At 37.9% G+C, this 13,412-nt stretch overlaps 1 protein-coding gene across 1 annotated transcript in view; it reads left to right on the forward strand.

The window, feature by feature from the left end:
• sim2 (SIM bHLH transcription factor 2) overlaps window positions 1–13,412 on the forward strand; it is a 44,734-nt gene that overhangs the window by 8,472 nt on the left and 22,850 nt on the right. The window contains exons 2-3 of the mRNA XM_030154515.1: window positions 6,602–6,684; window positions 12,094–12,183. Of these exons, the coding sequence (XP_030010375.1) occupies window positions 6,602–6,684; window positions 12,094–12,183 (173 nt within the window). The remainder of the gene's footprint in view (window positions 1–6,601; window positions 6,685–12,093; window positions 12,184–13,412) is intronic.

The following is a 13,412-nucleotide window of genomic DNA, read 5'->3' on the forward strand; positions in this document are numbered from 1 at the left end:
GTGCCTAATACAGCCTAAACTAGTTGGTTGATGTAAAAAAAATTAAATTAACAGAAGTTAAACCAAAAATTTTTACAAACTACACAGCTGCTTACCTCTCCCACAGAAAACCGGAACAAAAGGGAAGAGGCAAAGGCGCGAAAACTCAGGTTATAGTGCGCAGTGTCACACTGTAAATTGTTCGATGGGGAACAGACCAAAACCAAAAGTTCCACACACTGACCTGGAGGCCCACAGTGTCAGGTACCAAACCAAAAGAAATTAAAATAAAATGAACAGATTTTGTGTAATTATAACAATACACAATACAATATACATACCCACAGTGCTGCAAAATAATTGACCCTGTTACATATATAAATATATATGTATATATATATATATATATATATATATATATATATATATATATATATATATATATATATATATATGGTCACATATATATGAGAACAATGGGTGTAATGTAAAAATAAAACCGTAAAACTGTTTAGTTCTGTATGTTATTTATTGTCTGTTTTTTGTCTTCACCACCACCATCATACTAGAACCAGTCATAACAAAAATGCACAGTACATTTAAGCTTACTTGTATGTACTTGAGCCTGTTTTCACTCCCAGGTCATCACTTTCTGTTGCACTTCAATGCATAAAGTATCACATGAAAGTCAGTGTAAGTAACCCTAAACCCATAACCATGGTAACCACAACATAACCATACTTTAAAGACATCTTTTGGATTACGCTGTGTTTTGATAAATGACACAAACCCTTATGTGCTGAGGTATGTTGCTCTGACCAAGTGTCAGTATGTGATGAACAGGGAGTGAGAATGTATGATACTACTTGCTAATCAACATTAGGAGTAGGTGGAGTGGAGTGGGTGTTTGGCTGCTGCAGCATAGAAATGCGCAGGTCTGTAACTTCTCATGTTTTTACCTTGTTATATCTCTCCATTTGTTTTTGGCTTGTGGTGTCCCTTACATTGCTTTTGACTATTTACATATGTCATTTTAACCTTCAGCCATCTGCTGCAGGGACATTATTGTACCCTGCATCCATTCATCCATCTGTGTGTCTGTCCATCAGTGTCAACATGATTACTCTTCATCAAATCATAAGATCTCCTTCATGTTTGGTATTTAGCTACATCTTGTGAAGCTCTTGGATGGGCTAAAACAGATGAGGTTGGGGGATAGTTATACTGGTAGGGGAGCAGGGAGTAATGGGGGTACAGGTGCAGGGCCGAACTCATTGTTAAAGAGGTGGCCAGGGGTCATTATGGTGTTCAGCGTTGGTCCTGTTTTATGTTGTTGCACCTTTAGTGTTCATCTTGTTATATTTGTCACATGACATGCACTGATATATAAACCGTCTTTCCTATGTGCCATCTTCTATACAGGTTAAAATCAGTGCAGATGTGAAATGATGAAAAATGGATATCTCCCCATTAAGACTAAGGGTGTATTCACACCAGGAAAGTCCGATAGTTCACTTGCTTTGGTCCGGACCAAATTTTTTTTTTTTTTTTTTTTTAATTTGGTGCGGTTCGTATTCACACTGTACAGTTTTGTAAGTGGACCAAAATCTGTAAACAAAACCACGTGTGCTGAGGTCGTTCATCCTTTGGACAGAAATGAGCAGCGTCCATTAAAGCGCTCAGTCCAAAGTGAAAGGACGGAATCATGGAAATTTTGCGTGCTGTTTTTTTTTTTTTTTTTTTTTTTTTTTTATCGTCATAGCGGTTTTTACAGCTGCAGACGTCTGCACAAGTGTTTGAGCAGCAAGAGCGTTTGATGCAACGTCAGGTTTACAGTATTGTAGAATTAATTTCTCAATGACGAAGACACAGGGCAAGACGGCTATGGAGGACAGCGCTCATGTGTGCACATCATGTTGTGACTGTTGGTCTGATTCACACCAGACAGAACAGGTCTGAAGTGTGAATTCTGCTAGTTTATGAAAAGACTGTTCTCCAAAAGCATTAGTGCTCCGTACTGCTTACCTATGCGTATCTATCCTATATCACCGTTGAGTTTAGCCAGGGACAGAATTCCTTAACGCAGGTAAAGTTTGCTGGGGGTGATGAAGTCGTTTATTATTTTTTATTTCAAGCACAACAGACAAATCTAACCGTCATCCTAATCATTCTCTCGCTGAACAAGCTGAAAACGTCGGAGTTTTTCTGTGTCCTTTCTAGCAGCTGTGTTATATGCACATCTGCCCAGATGTCCAAAAGGCAGCGTGTCCCTTCCGAGCTCCAAGTTTGACCACGGCTCATTTTCAGCTCCGTAGCCTATCCTCACTCTGAGCGCTTTTCTGGTAAAACTCTGTTGTCCATAATACTCGACGCACGACGGGAGCTCGTTAGGTACAAAAAACCCAACTGTGTCGGATCGGGTCCGGTCTGCTTTCACACCTCAAACGAACCGCACCAGGGTTCGTATGGAACCGCACTGAGACCACCTCTTCAACTGGGTCTCGGTTCGCTTGTTTGGTCCGGAACAGAGTTCGGTGGTTTTAATTCACACCAGCCCAAAAGGTCCGAACCAAGGGAGCAAACGAACTCTGGTCCGTTTTAAACGGACCAAACAAGGCAGGTGTGAATACACCCTAAATTACTGAACCTGTTTTGATAATGTAAGCAGTACAATGTCCAGATAATTTTACTAAAAGGTATGCAATAAAGGGGAAAATATCTGAAAAATAAATGCTCAAAGAAATTACAGGCACCTTGAAAATGCACTGAAGTACAAGGAAAAAATACTTTTCAGGGTTGTGAATATTATTAAATTGTTTCTCATAATTTTTAAGATATAAAATTAGTTTTTAACAGTTACTTAATCTAAACAGTATTTGCCTCCATGTTCATTCATCTTGTTCATTAATTGCATCAAACTGAGTAAAACAAGTAAACATTACATAAATGAACTGGATTGAGTTTAGTTATTTTTAAATGTATTAGTAAAAAAGTAAATGGACAGGTAAGATTTAATTGTTTTTTTTATTATATGGCACTGATACTTTTGAGTTAAAAATCGAGTTAATGTTTTGAATATGGCACATGCGCAGTAAGTTGTGCACATGCATTTGGGATACACTGGCCTTGTATTTCTAACATGCCTTACCTGCACAGAGTTGTGGCACTAATCTTTGTTAAATCCGCTCCAACTGCCAGAACAATAAATGCCACTTTTGGATTCTTTAGGCTGACTCAATTTCTGTTCTTTATGCCAAACTCATTTCAGACATTTCTTTATGGAGCTGGCTTTTACTTTAAAACAGCTGGGGGTTTTTGTTAGTTTTTTGTTTTACCTATGTTCCTTATATATATGCTTCTCATGTGTCACTGTATTCATTCATTTCAATGACATTGTTAGACTTCACTGTTTGTCACATGAAGGCACAGCTTTTGAAATTAGAATATGGAGAAATTCTGCCAGCAGGTTATACTGTTAAATGTAATAAACCATGACAATGTTTTGTGCTTGGTGTTTTAAGGTAAATGCATACATAAGTTATCTGGTATGAAATTTACCACTTATCAGACACAGACTCAGCTTTATTGTCATTCGATCAATGGTACATGATAGAAGGAAAATAATTGCCCAGGTCTCAGTTTTTTGTAGCATAGAAGATAAAAGGATAAAATATGAAAAATTTCATAGTATGCAGCAACAGTACAGTTAAAATGATGGTGCATGTAACAGCAGCACAAGCAACAATCAAATAAAGTAGCAGCATCAAGATTCTGTTAAGGTGCATTGTGGACAGTCTATGGGGGCAGTTTATGGGGGGTGGAGTCAGCAGTTTGACTGCATCTGGTAGAAGCTATTTTTCAGTCTGGATGTTTTTGCTTGGATGCAGCACAGCCTCTTGCCAGAGGGCAGGGGAGTGAACAGTTCGTGTACAGGGTAGGTGGGGTCATGGAGGATGCAGGTAGCTCTCTCCCTGCATCTGGTGGTGTAAATGTCCCCCATGGGTGGTCATAAGCACCCCATGGTCCGCTGTGTAGACTTAACCACCCTCTGCAATGCCTCCTTTTCTGCCACAGTGCAGCCACCATACCCACACAGTGAGGCAGGAGGTCACCACGCTCTCCATGACACAGCTGTAGAAGGTCCTGAGGAGGTCACCATCCAGTCCTGCCCTCTTCAGCTCCCTCAGGAAGTAGAGGCACTGATGGGTCTTCTTTACTACAGCTGTGGTGTTGGTGTGCCAGGTGAGGGTGTTTGTCAGGTGTATCTCGATATACCTGACAGAGGGAACTATTTCCACACCAGCTCCATCGATGTAAAGAGGAGCTGCTGAAATCCACAACCATCTCCTAGGTCTTCTGAATGTACAGGATGAGGTTGTTGTCTTCGCACTAACGTGTCAGGTCCTCTACTTCAAGCCTCTATGACGACTCCTCTCCATGGGTGATGAGTCCAGCCACTGCTGTATCATCTGTGAACTGCAGGTCAGAAAGTCCAGGACCCAGTTGCACATGGATGAAGAAGCTCCTAGTGTTGCTAGCTTGGACACCAGTTTCTGCGGGATGATGATGTTGAATGCAGAGCTGTAAACTACAACTTATTATATAATATTAGCAAATTAGTTGATATTAGTAATAGATATTAGTATCAGTAAATTGTATTTAGTTTATAGGTTAAAAATGACTTAACCTGTTTGAGTAAGAGTTACTTAAAGGGTACCTGTAGTGAATTTTCATTGCTAGCTATTTCAAAAGATCATGTATAATACTAGTGATTCTGTCAGGTAGCTTACGTTACAGCCCGTTGTCAAGTATGCGTGAGTACCAGGTCACTGCTCTGTCAGTCAGGCATGGTCAGCTACATGTTATCTCCGTCACGGGCTGTTCCAGCAGTGACGAAGTAACATTATTTTGTCTGATTACCTGGGATGGACTGGTCACTGACCCTGTGCAGCAGACACCAGACCAAGATGACACATTATCAGCCAGTGCTAGGTTGCATCCCTAGGACAATGGCAGAGTGCAAAGCTTATGGCTGCACAAACAACAAGTACAAACACATGCTTTCCACTCAGTCACTATTACTGGCTGCTGCTTGTTTACTCCATCACCTGGAATCAACAATGGTACATCACCTACAGCCGGCAATAGCTGCTCCCCATGGGTTCTGCCCATGTGCGTAATTCACATAATAAAAAGGTGAGGTGTATTTATGGTGATTTTTTTTACTGAATTTGTACCTCTCTTGCTTATAAGTAATACGCAAAGCATAATTAATATCGTAAGCGTGACTAGAACAGGTACACCTTAATTTTTTTTTGTTGTTGTTGTTGTGATGTCCCAATGAATTTGTCTCCATATTTAACCATTACCAAGTGATTTTGCACCATATATTATAATAGTATCATCTGCATTCTTGCAGTGAAAATCATGTATTTTCCTATATTTAATTTACTGACCATATATGTTTATAAAAGCTCAGTAAATTCAAAGGTTATTTTATCAAAACAGAGAAAATTGAAGAACACATGAAATTTGCAGCAAAACATATAATTAATTCCACACAAAAACAAAGTCTAAAACCACTGCCATTTGTCAAACCACATGGGTTTTTTTGTTGAACTAATGTTGCAGAAGACAATGGAGTTTCCATGTTCACTACAGAGACTATGGCTGCATCTGAAAAATGCATCTGACACAGCTGTTGAAAAGCTGAGAAACTGCATTTTACCGGAGTTATGTCACTGTATTGATAGGATAAGTGGTTAAAAAGTTATTTAACATTTTAGATCAGCAGATGCTATTGGGTCTTTGAGGATTAATATTAACCAGTGACAGTAAGATTTACGTAATATTTTCAATAAATGTTAAGTGAACTTTTTAAATATTACTTGATGCAAACATGCATGTTTTCCTTGACCTTACGTGAAGGATATTTAAAATATTGTGTGCAGTTTACATGGATATTTTAAAGTAAGTCTTACAAACCATTTTTTCAGTGTACACAGTAATTTGTACTTTGTTATTTCCCACTTTTGGAGAGGAAATAATCAATCAATCAAATTTTATTTATATAACGCCACATCATAACAAAAGTTATCTCATAACACTTAGCACTTAAAGCAAGTCTACACCAAATTCTTAATAACCCAATTCATAGAAACCCAATAGAATCCTCCAGGAGCAAACACTTAGTGACAGTGACAGATAACAGAGTTCATACTGAGGCTTTCTCTTGTGAAAAAATGAAACCACCTCTGAAAGTATTTTAATGTCAATGTCCAGTCCTTGCATCTAGTAGTACGTAGAATGTAGTGATGTACAGTAGTAGAAAGGAAGTAGAATGGATGTAAAGGATGCAAAATGCACTGAGATGCTATCACATTTTTGCCAAAAAAAAAAAAGAAAAAAGAAAAATTCAATTAACAAATGCTGTTACCATTGTTGTTATTATGCATTTGCAGCTTGTCCATAGGATGCATCCTATCAACTCTCCCAACAATCCTTGTGTTTGTTTTAAAATAAGCTTGGTGTTTTCATTTTCCTCAGGATTGGTCTCTTGCATGATACATGTGGTTTGAGTCTTTGTCTTTCTGACTGTGTCCCTGTGTGTGTCTCTCTTTAGGTCTGGGTGATGGATGGGGTCAGTCAGCGAGGTTCAGTCCTTTGGATAGCATGGCTAAAGAACTGGGTTCCCACCTTTTACAAGTCAGTTACATTCTGTTCACATTCTACTGTCCCTTTGCGTATGGTGTTGTATTAGAGCCACTTTAGATCAAATATTTGTATTTTAGGATAAAATAAGTTAATTGAAAAAAAAAAAAAACTCAACATTTTTGGGAATAAAGCAGTAAATTCAGAAAGAAAAACTAAACAGGTTAGGCCTTAATGTGTCATCATTAAGTCAATGGTTATGAACACCTTCATGACATGATCTGTAAATACGAATGGCCTTATGTTCACCTAAATAGTATTCAGAACAGACACCTCCAAGGCCAAAAGCTCTATCTATATCAGTGTTTCTCAACCTTTTTTGAGCAAACGCCCCTTTACATTATCATGACCCTCTGCTCCCCCTTTGTGAGCAAGTAATAAGTTGTCGGGGGGGGGGGGGGGCGCTGATCAAGCTTGTTACATGTTGGCCAGGGCGCTGTTAAGGGGGGGTAATCAAATTCATGGGGCCAGCATTCCCAGGGGGTTTCGACAATCACAGACTGCTATCCCCCCCGCTCCGACAATCACAGACTGCCACCTCCCCACACAGCTCCAACAGATTGTTTCCAGTGACTTTCTTGTAACAAGCAAAGCCATATAAAGAGAGCTGCGACATGCTTTGATTTCACCGCTCCAATGATCACGTGGTTCATGTAAGCCTGAATAGTTCCAAACAAACTGTGTACTGTCATGTTCTTCTATGGGACAGACAGCAGTGAGTGTGTTATTGCATGGTAAATCTCAAAATAAACCACACTCAACTGTGGTTGCACTACTGTATGTATTATTGTGTCCGTTATATTTTTGAGTAGTGGGGTTGACCATTGGAAGGACTGCATTTATTACTTTGAAAATTCTTAAATTCTGGGGGGAAAGGTTCATGTTAGCTTGGGTAGGCTATTTACGTGAGTGGTGCTAACTTTACAAGTTCATTCATTCTGCATTTGTACTGTACTCTTATGGAGATAGACAATTACCATTTTTAAGTTTTACTATTATAGGCAGGTATGATTTTTTTGGGGGGGTGGGGGGTCAACCCCCCCTCTGCTTTTACATCCCTACTTCTGCACAATGAATTTCATCCTCGGGGGGGGGGGGGGACAACCAACCAATCGAAATAACAGACAGGTTGTGACTGAGTTTTCTTACATCTACATCCTACATTACTGGCAATAAGACTCACCTGAACCTAACTGTTGGCGGTCTCAGAATTCGCAAATGTCCCATGCACTGGGGCGCCATAAAGGGGGGTAAATGTGACAAATTCATGGGGCTCAGCATTTGTGGGGGGCCCATAGAGCAGTGGAGGGGTCCAGTGGATACAGGTTAGAAGTTGTGAAAATTTCGTGTAAGATCCGCTGTATAATAGAGGACCCAGGAGTTGGATGCTGAAAGTATGTACAGTTTCACTTTTGTTTCACGCCAGCGTTAGTTCCATTAGTTATGGACTGCACCCCCACATATATAACTGCTGCCCCCCGCTCTGTTTTTTTTCACAAATTGCACTCTGATTATAGGACTGTGGTACAAGCAGAAAACAGTGCTGTGTGAACACTGCGCCTGCCAAGCTCTGCTCTCCTGATAACACACACACAACAACGGCATTAACCAGCGGATAGCATAACAGCTAACTTAGCATGTTAGCATTAGCAGGGATGCTAAACGCATTAAAAACTCAACATTAGCAAACTCAAAACTCAACAGAATTCTTATAGGATGAGTTAGGGTTTGGGTTAGAAATCTGCTATTGACATAACATGCAGCTTGATATTGATATTTATACAGACTAATGCCCCCATTTCGGTCTCAGTGCCCACTTCTCAGCTTTCTCCTTCCAAATGCCCCCAATGATGTCCCAACACCCCCACCCCCGTTGAGAAACACTGATCTGTATCATAATATCACAGAACCCTAAACCAGTGTTTCCAACTCTTCAATAAGGAAAGTATCTATTGTCTGTCCTAAAAGTCAGTAGAAGTTGCTAAATGATATTATCACCTAATGTGCACAATTGTAAATGTGCATGTAATTGTAATGAATGATGTGGGAGAGAGGAATAGCTTTGTGGGAGAGACCAAAAAGTAAGTATAATATACCTTAAATATCTCTAGAACTACAGAGTACTTCAGTTTGGTATGGTTTGGTTACTTAGGAACCTCCAAGTCACAGCAAAACATGAACATTTTTAAATAATTATATTTTAATTTTCAGTCTACATTAACAATCTAATGGACCAAAAAGAGACGATAGAGAAAACTTTCAATGGCAATGGGAGTGAGTTATATTCAGTGCAGTGATTTGTTTTAGACAAAGAACGATACATGTTTTCACGTCAAAGTCTCCGAAAGTCTCCAATAATGCCAGAAAAAGTTGACAGATTGGTCACCAGTCTTTTTTTTTGATAAATAGTCTGTAGAGCGGTTGGTCTATTTAGTAATTATTAGTAAAAATTACAATTAATTAATTAATAATTATTAGTAAAAATTGGAACACTGACTTTTGCAGGTAGGTGTGTGTTCCGACTGTGACAGAGAAAATCATTTGGTGTCATACAGAGGAAAAATGTATGTGTTTTAGCATTCGAGTCACTTTTCAAAAGTTGATCAAAGTTTCCACTCAAATTTTAAAAGTAGCTAAATTTGTTGCCAGATGCTCTTTCAAAAAATAAAAAGTTGCAAGGGTTGTCTGAACAGTTGCTAAATCTAGAAGCAAAAGTGTTAATTTGGTACTGATGCCCTAAACAAAGCACAAATTATGACACCTATGCATTGCTCCTTAGTTGGTGCCACTAGTTTTTGTTTTTTAATTGTTAACTGTTGTCTTTCTACATCCTGAGATAGTCTGGGGATCTTTTAATGGATTTGTTCTGTATGCAGAATGTAAAGATAGATGGCATGATAATAAATAATGGGTTAGATTTCTATAGCACTTTTTTGGTCACTCAAAGCGCTTTACATTATTCATTCACTCTCCCACTCCCCCTCTGGTGGTGGTAAACTACAGTTGTAGCCACAGCTGCCCTGGGGCAGGCTGACAGAAGCATGGCTGCCAGTTCACACCTACGACCACCACCAAACATTTATATGCATTCATACACCAGTGTGAGTGGCACTGGTAGTAAGGAGGGTGAAGTGTCTTGCCCAAGGACACAACAGACTGACTAGCACAGAGCAGGATTTGAACCACCAATCCTTTGGTTATTGGACAACCCGCTCTACCATCTGAGCCATGGCTGCCATATGACTTCCTGTCACATGTTTGGAGTTGGAGTCTGTGTAGTGGAGCATCACAAGTTTTATAGCAGCTTTTGGACCTTGAATGATCATTACAGTCAATTACTTATATATCTGAACCCCTTTACCCTCAAGAGGGTCGTGGAAGTGTTGAAGCCTATCCCACATACCTATGGGTGAAGGTGTGGTACACCCTGGATGTACCGCTAGTTCATTGCAGAGCTTATATATAGAGACAAATAACCAAGCACTCTCACATTCACACCTGTGACAATTTTTAGCTTAACCAATTACCCTACTAGTGCTTGTCTTTGAATGGTGAGAGGAAGCCAGAGTACATGAAAAGAACCCATGCCAACATGGGGAGAACATGCAAATTCCACACAGAAAGGTCTTGGTGTTGGAATTGAACCCTTCTCGCTGAGACGACAGTGCTATCCAGTGCATCACCTATAGAACATCTATCAACTTGTTAAAGACAAACTTCTTGAGAAAGATGATGATTTGAGCTCAGTCTCATGAAAATATTCCAAAAATTATCCATATCTTATTAAGTTTAATGAAATTAGTTGCAGTAGTTATTGTGTAATTGAGACATAAACATGGTGGGAAAGTGATGCTTGTTGAGAAGTTAAGGTTAAGATTTTTTTTCTCACCCAATCTTTGGTCCAATTTTACTTCATTCATGTGTTTTACACCAAGAAATTCTTGGTTTCACTGTAGCCTTCCATAACCTGAATTTAATATAGATAAGACAAGACAAGATAATTACACTGTTTACAGCAGCACTTTGGTTTATAAAAGTTTTTTTTTTTTTTTCCCACGGAAAGTTTTGTTTTTTACTGCTGTACAAACAGTAAACAAATTTTAATTTTATTTAAATTTTTGTTACTCATGGTTATCTGAGCTCGATTCCTGGATCAATAACACAAAAATGTGAAATGATCAGAATGTGGAGTTGTTGGACCAAATTGAACAATTTATGGTTCATGCTGTTACAGTTATTTACAGTTACAATGTATGTACCATAATTAATGTGTATCACAAAGACAATGGGCAGAAAGCTACTTTATACAATTGAAGAAAAATTGTTATACAATATTTTAAGAAAGCCTTAATTACCAACTTGTATTCATATCAAGCATTTTGATCTTGAACATTATATTACCACAAATTTGACTTTATACTTGATACTAGTTGAAAACAGGAATCCTTCCTGTGGAAAATGAAGTCAGCAGATTTAAAAACATCCAAGAGGATGACTAGTTATGTTTGTGTTAAGAATGAATCACATCTTATATTGTATTCTCTTTATTTTGATAAGTTTAGAATGTATATATTTAATGAAATGTCAGTTCCCACTCCAGAAATGTTTAAGTACTTTGGATGATGGAAAAAATAGAGTGGTTATTTGAGTTGAATGCTTGGTATAGAAAACAGGAGGGCTTGTTTAGTATTATGTTTAATTTATGTTGATAGTGATATGAGCATATGATGTGCATTCAACAGTAACAAATTAAGTTATACATTACTATTACCATAATTATCACTTTACTGCAGAGTCTTGCGGAGTATTTTTCCATTTAATATATTTTAATAAATGTGGTCTGTACTACTTTCTACTGGAAAAGTTTTTAAGCAGAAATAGTACTATCTGAGTCGCACCTGTGTGTTTCTGTACTGTGTATCCCTTTCCAAAACCAGAAATGAGAGAGGGTATGTTGGAGTGTTAGAGTAAACATGTTCCTCCTTCTATAAGCACCACTCATTCAGACTGAGAAAGTCTTTTCTGTACTGGAACATTTTTAACCTCAGAATGTTCATGTCCCCTGTTTTATTGAGCTTCCCAAGTTTCTTTTTTAAAATAATGACAAACATTTTGTGGTTTGTTTTTTTTTGTTTGTTTTTTTAATAAAAAGAAAAGGTCCTAATGAGTCAAGGTGAAATGTTGATATATTGATGATAAGACCATCTATTTCAATAATTTGTTAAGAGAGGCTCGGTAAGAACATAGTTGAATAGGAAGAGGTCTAAGAAGCTGCTCAGTTTAAATCCTCTACATCAAATTTAGGTGATGTATTGAAACATAAAATGGTAAAAATGGAAATGATGAAGGTGAGAATAAATGAACTTGTGTACAACCATGACTGTTCTGTTTCTGCCCTTTCAGACTCTTGATGGTTTTGTGTTTGTTGTCGCCTCTGATGGTAAAATCATGTACATCTCTGAAACAGCATCTGTCCACCTCGGCCTGTCCCAGGTAAGACCTTGACACTTAGATTATAAAACCCCCATTTAATAGCTTTAACAGTCGATATAATTTGTTATGACACTAACTGTATTGTATATAACTGTGTAGATCTACTAAAGTAATATAGACTCACAGCAACTCTATACACACATCTTACAAGTGTTAATTCATTAATGTAAGTAACATAAGTATGAGGTTTTAAAGAATTACTCAGTGCATTTACATGGGCCTGAGTATCCTTAAAATATCAGTTTTTGAGGTATCCCATTTTTGTGTTTGTGCATGTTGGGGACTAAGCAGTAAGCAATGAGTAAACAGGATTTAAGAGCAAAAAAGTTTTATTTACCCAAAGAAAAGAACCAAAAAATATGATGACTAGGCCTATAAAATATATAAAGGCAATGTAATATAACTGTACTTAAAATCAGACCAGCTCAAAATCAGAGTGAACATTGTTTGTGTCTTTGCCAAACCAAATAACACAAGGGCACAACAAGATGGATGCTACCTGTTACTAAATACAAAGAAATACCCCCTATTATATTACAACCTCTTTTGCTAGACTAGGAAGGGACCTGCTACCAGTCACATGTGGTGACTCAAAGACATAGAGACAAAAGACTAATGTGACAATTCATAAATGAATATAGCAAACAATTACTGTACAGCGTTATTATGTCTCCATATAAACAGTATAAAGTTAAAATCAATAAACACCAACTCAAGTAAACTACTATTAAATATATAAGTGTGGTTGACTGGAACGGAACATGTGTGAACAAACTGGTGTAGTTATGGTGTAATTGAAGAAGGTTAAAAGAAAAGTGCAAGAAGAAGTGTAGAAAAAGTGGTCAGACTATTCACTGCACCAGCATTCAACTGAAAAAATGATAAAGCTCAAATTATCTAAGACTACAAAAGAGCAGCTGTACAATTAACAGTATTATTATGAGTTAGTAATTAGTAACAGCTGTAACTATAATGCCTTAATGACATGATACTGACCAAAAAATTAATCAACACACACTGACACAGTGACAGTTTGTGATCTCTTTCCTTCTAGGCTTTGGCTGTGGCAGCTTTTATATTATGTTATTTTATTATGAATTCTATTTTTTTAGATTCTTCATATCTGTTTAAAGTTAGAGTTTGCTATTCTCGGAAGGACTGTGCAGCTCACATCAGCCTATTTATGTCTGTACTGGTTCACCCGGTTCCAACTTCACTCCTTTAAGCAA

The sequence above is a fragment of the Sphaeramia orbicularis genome, chromosome 14, assembly GCF_902148855.1.
Source record: "Sphaeramia orbicularis chromosome 14, fSphaOr1.1, whole genome shotgun sequence".
Taxonomy (NCBI): Eukaryota; Metazoa; Chordata; class Actinopteri; order Kurtiformes; family Apogonidae; genus Sphaeramia; species Sphaeramia orbicularis.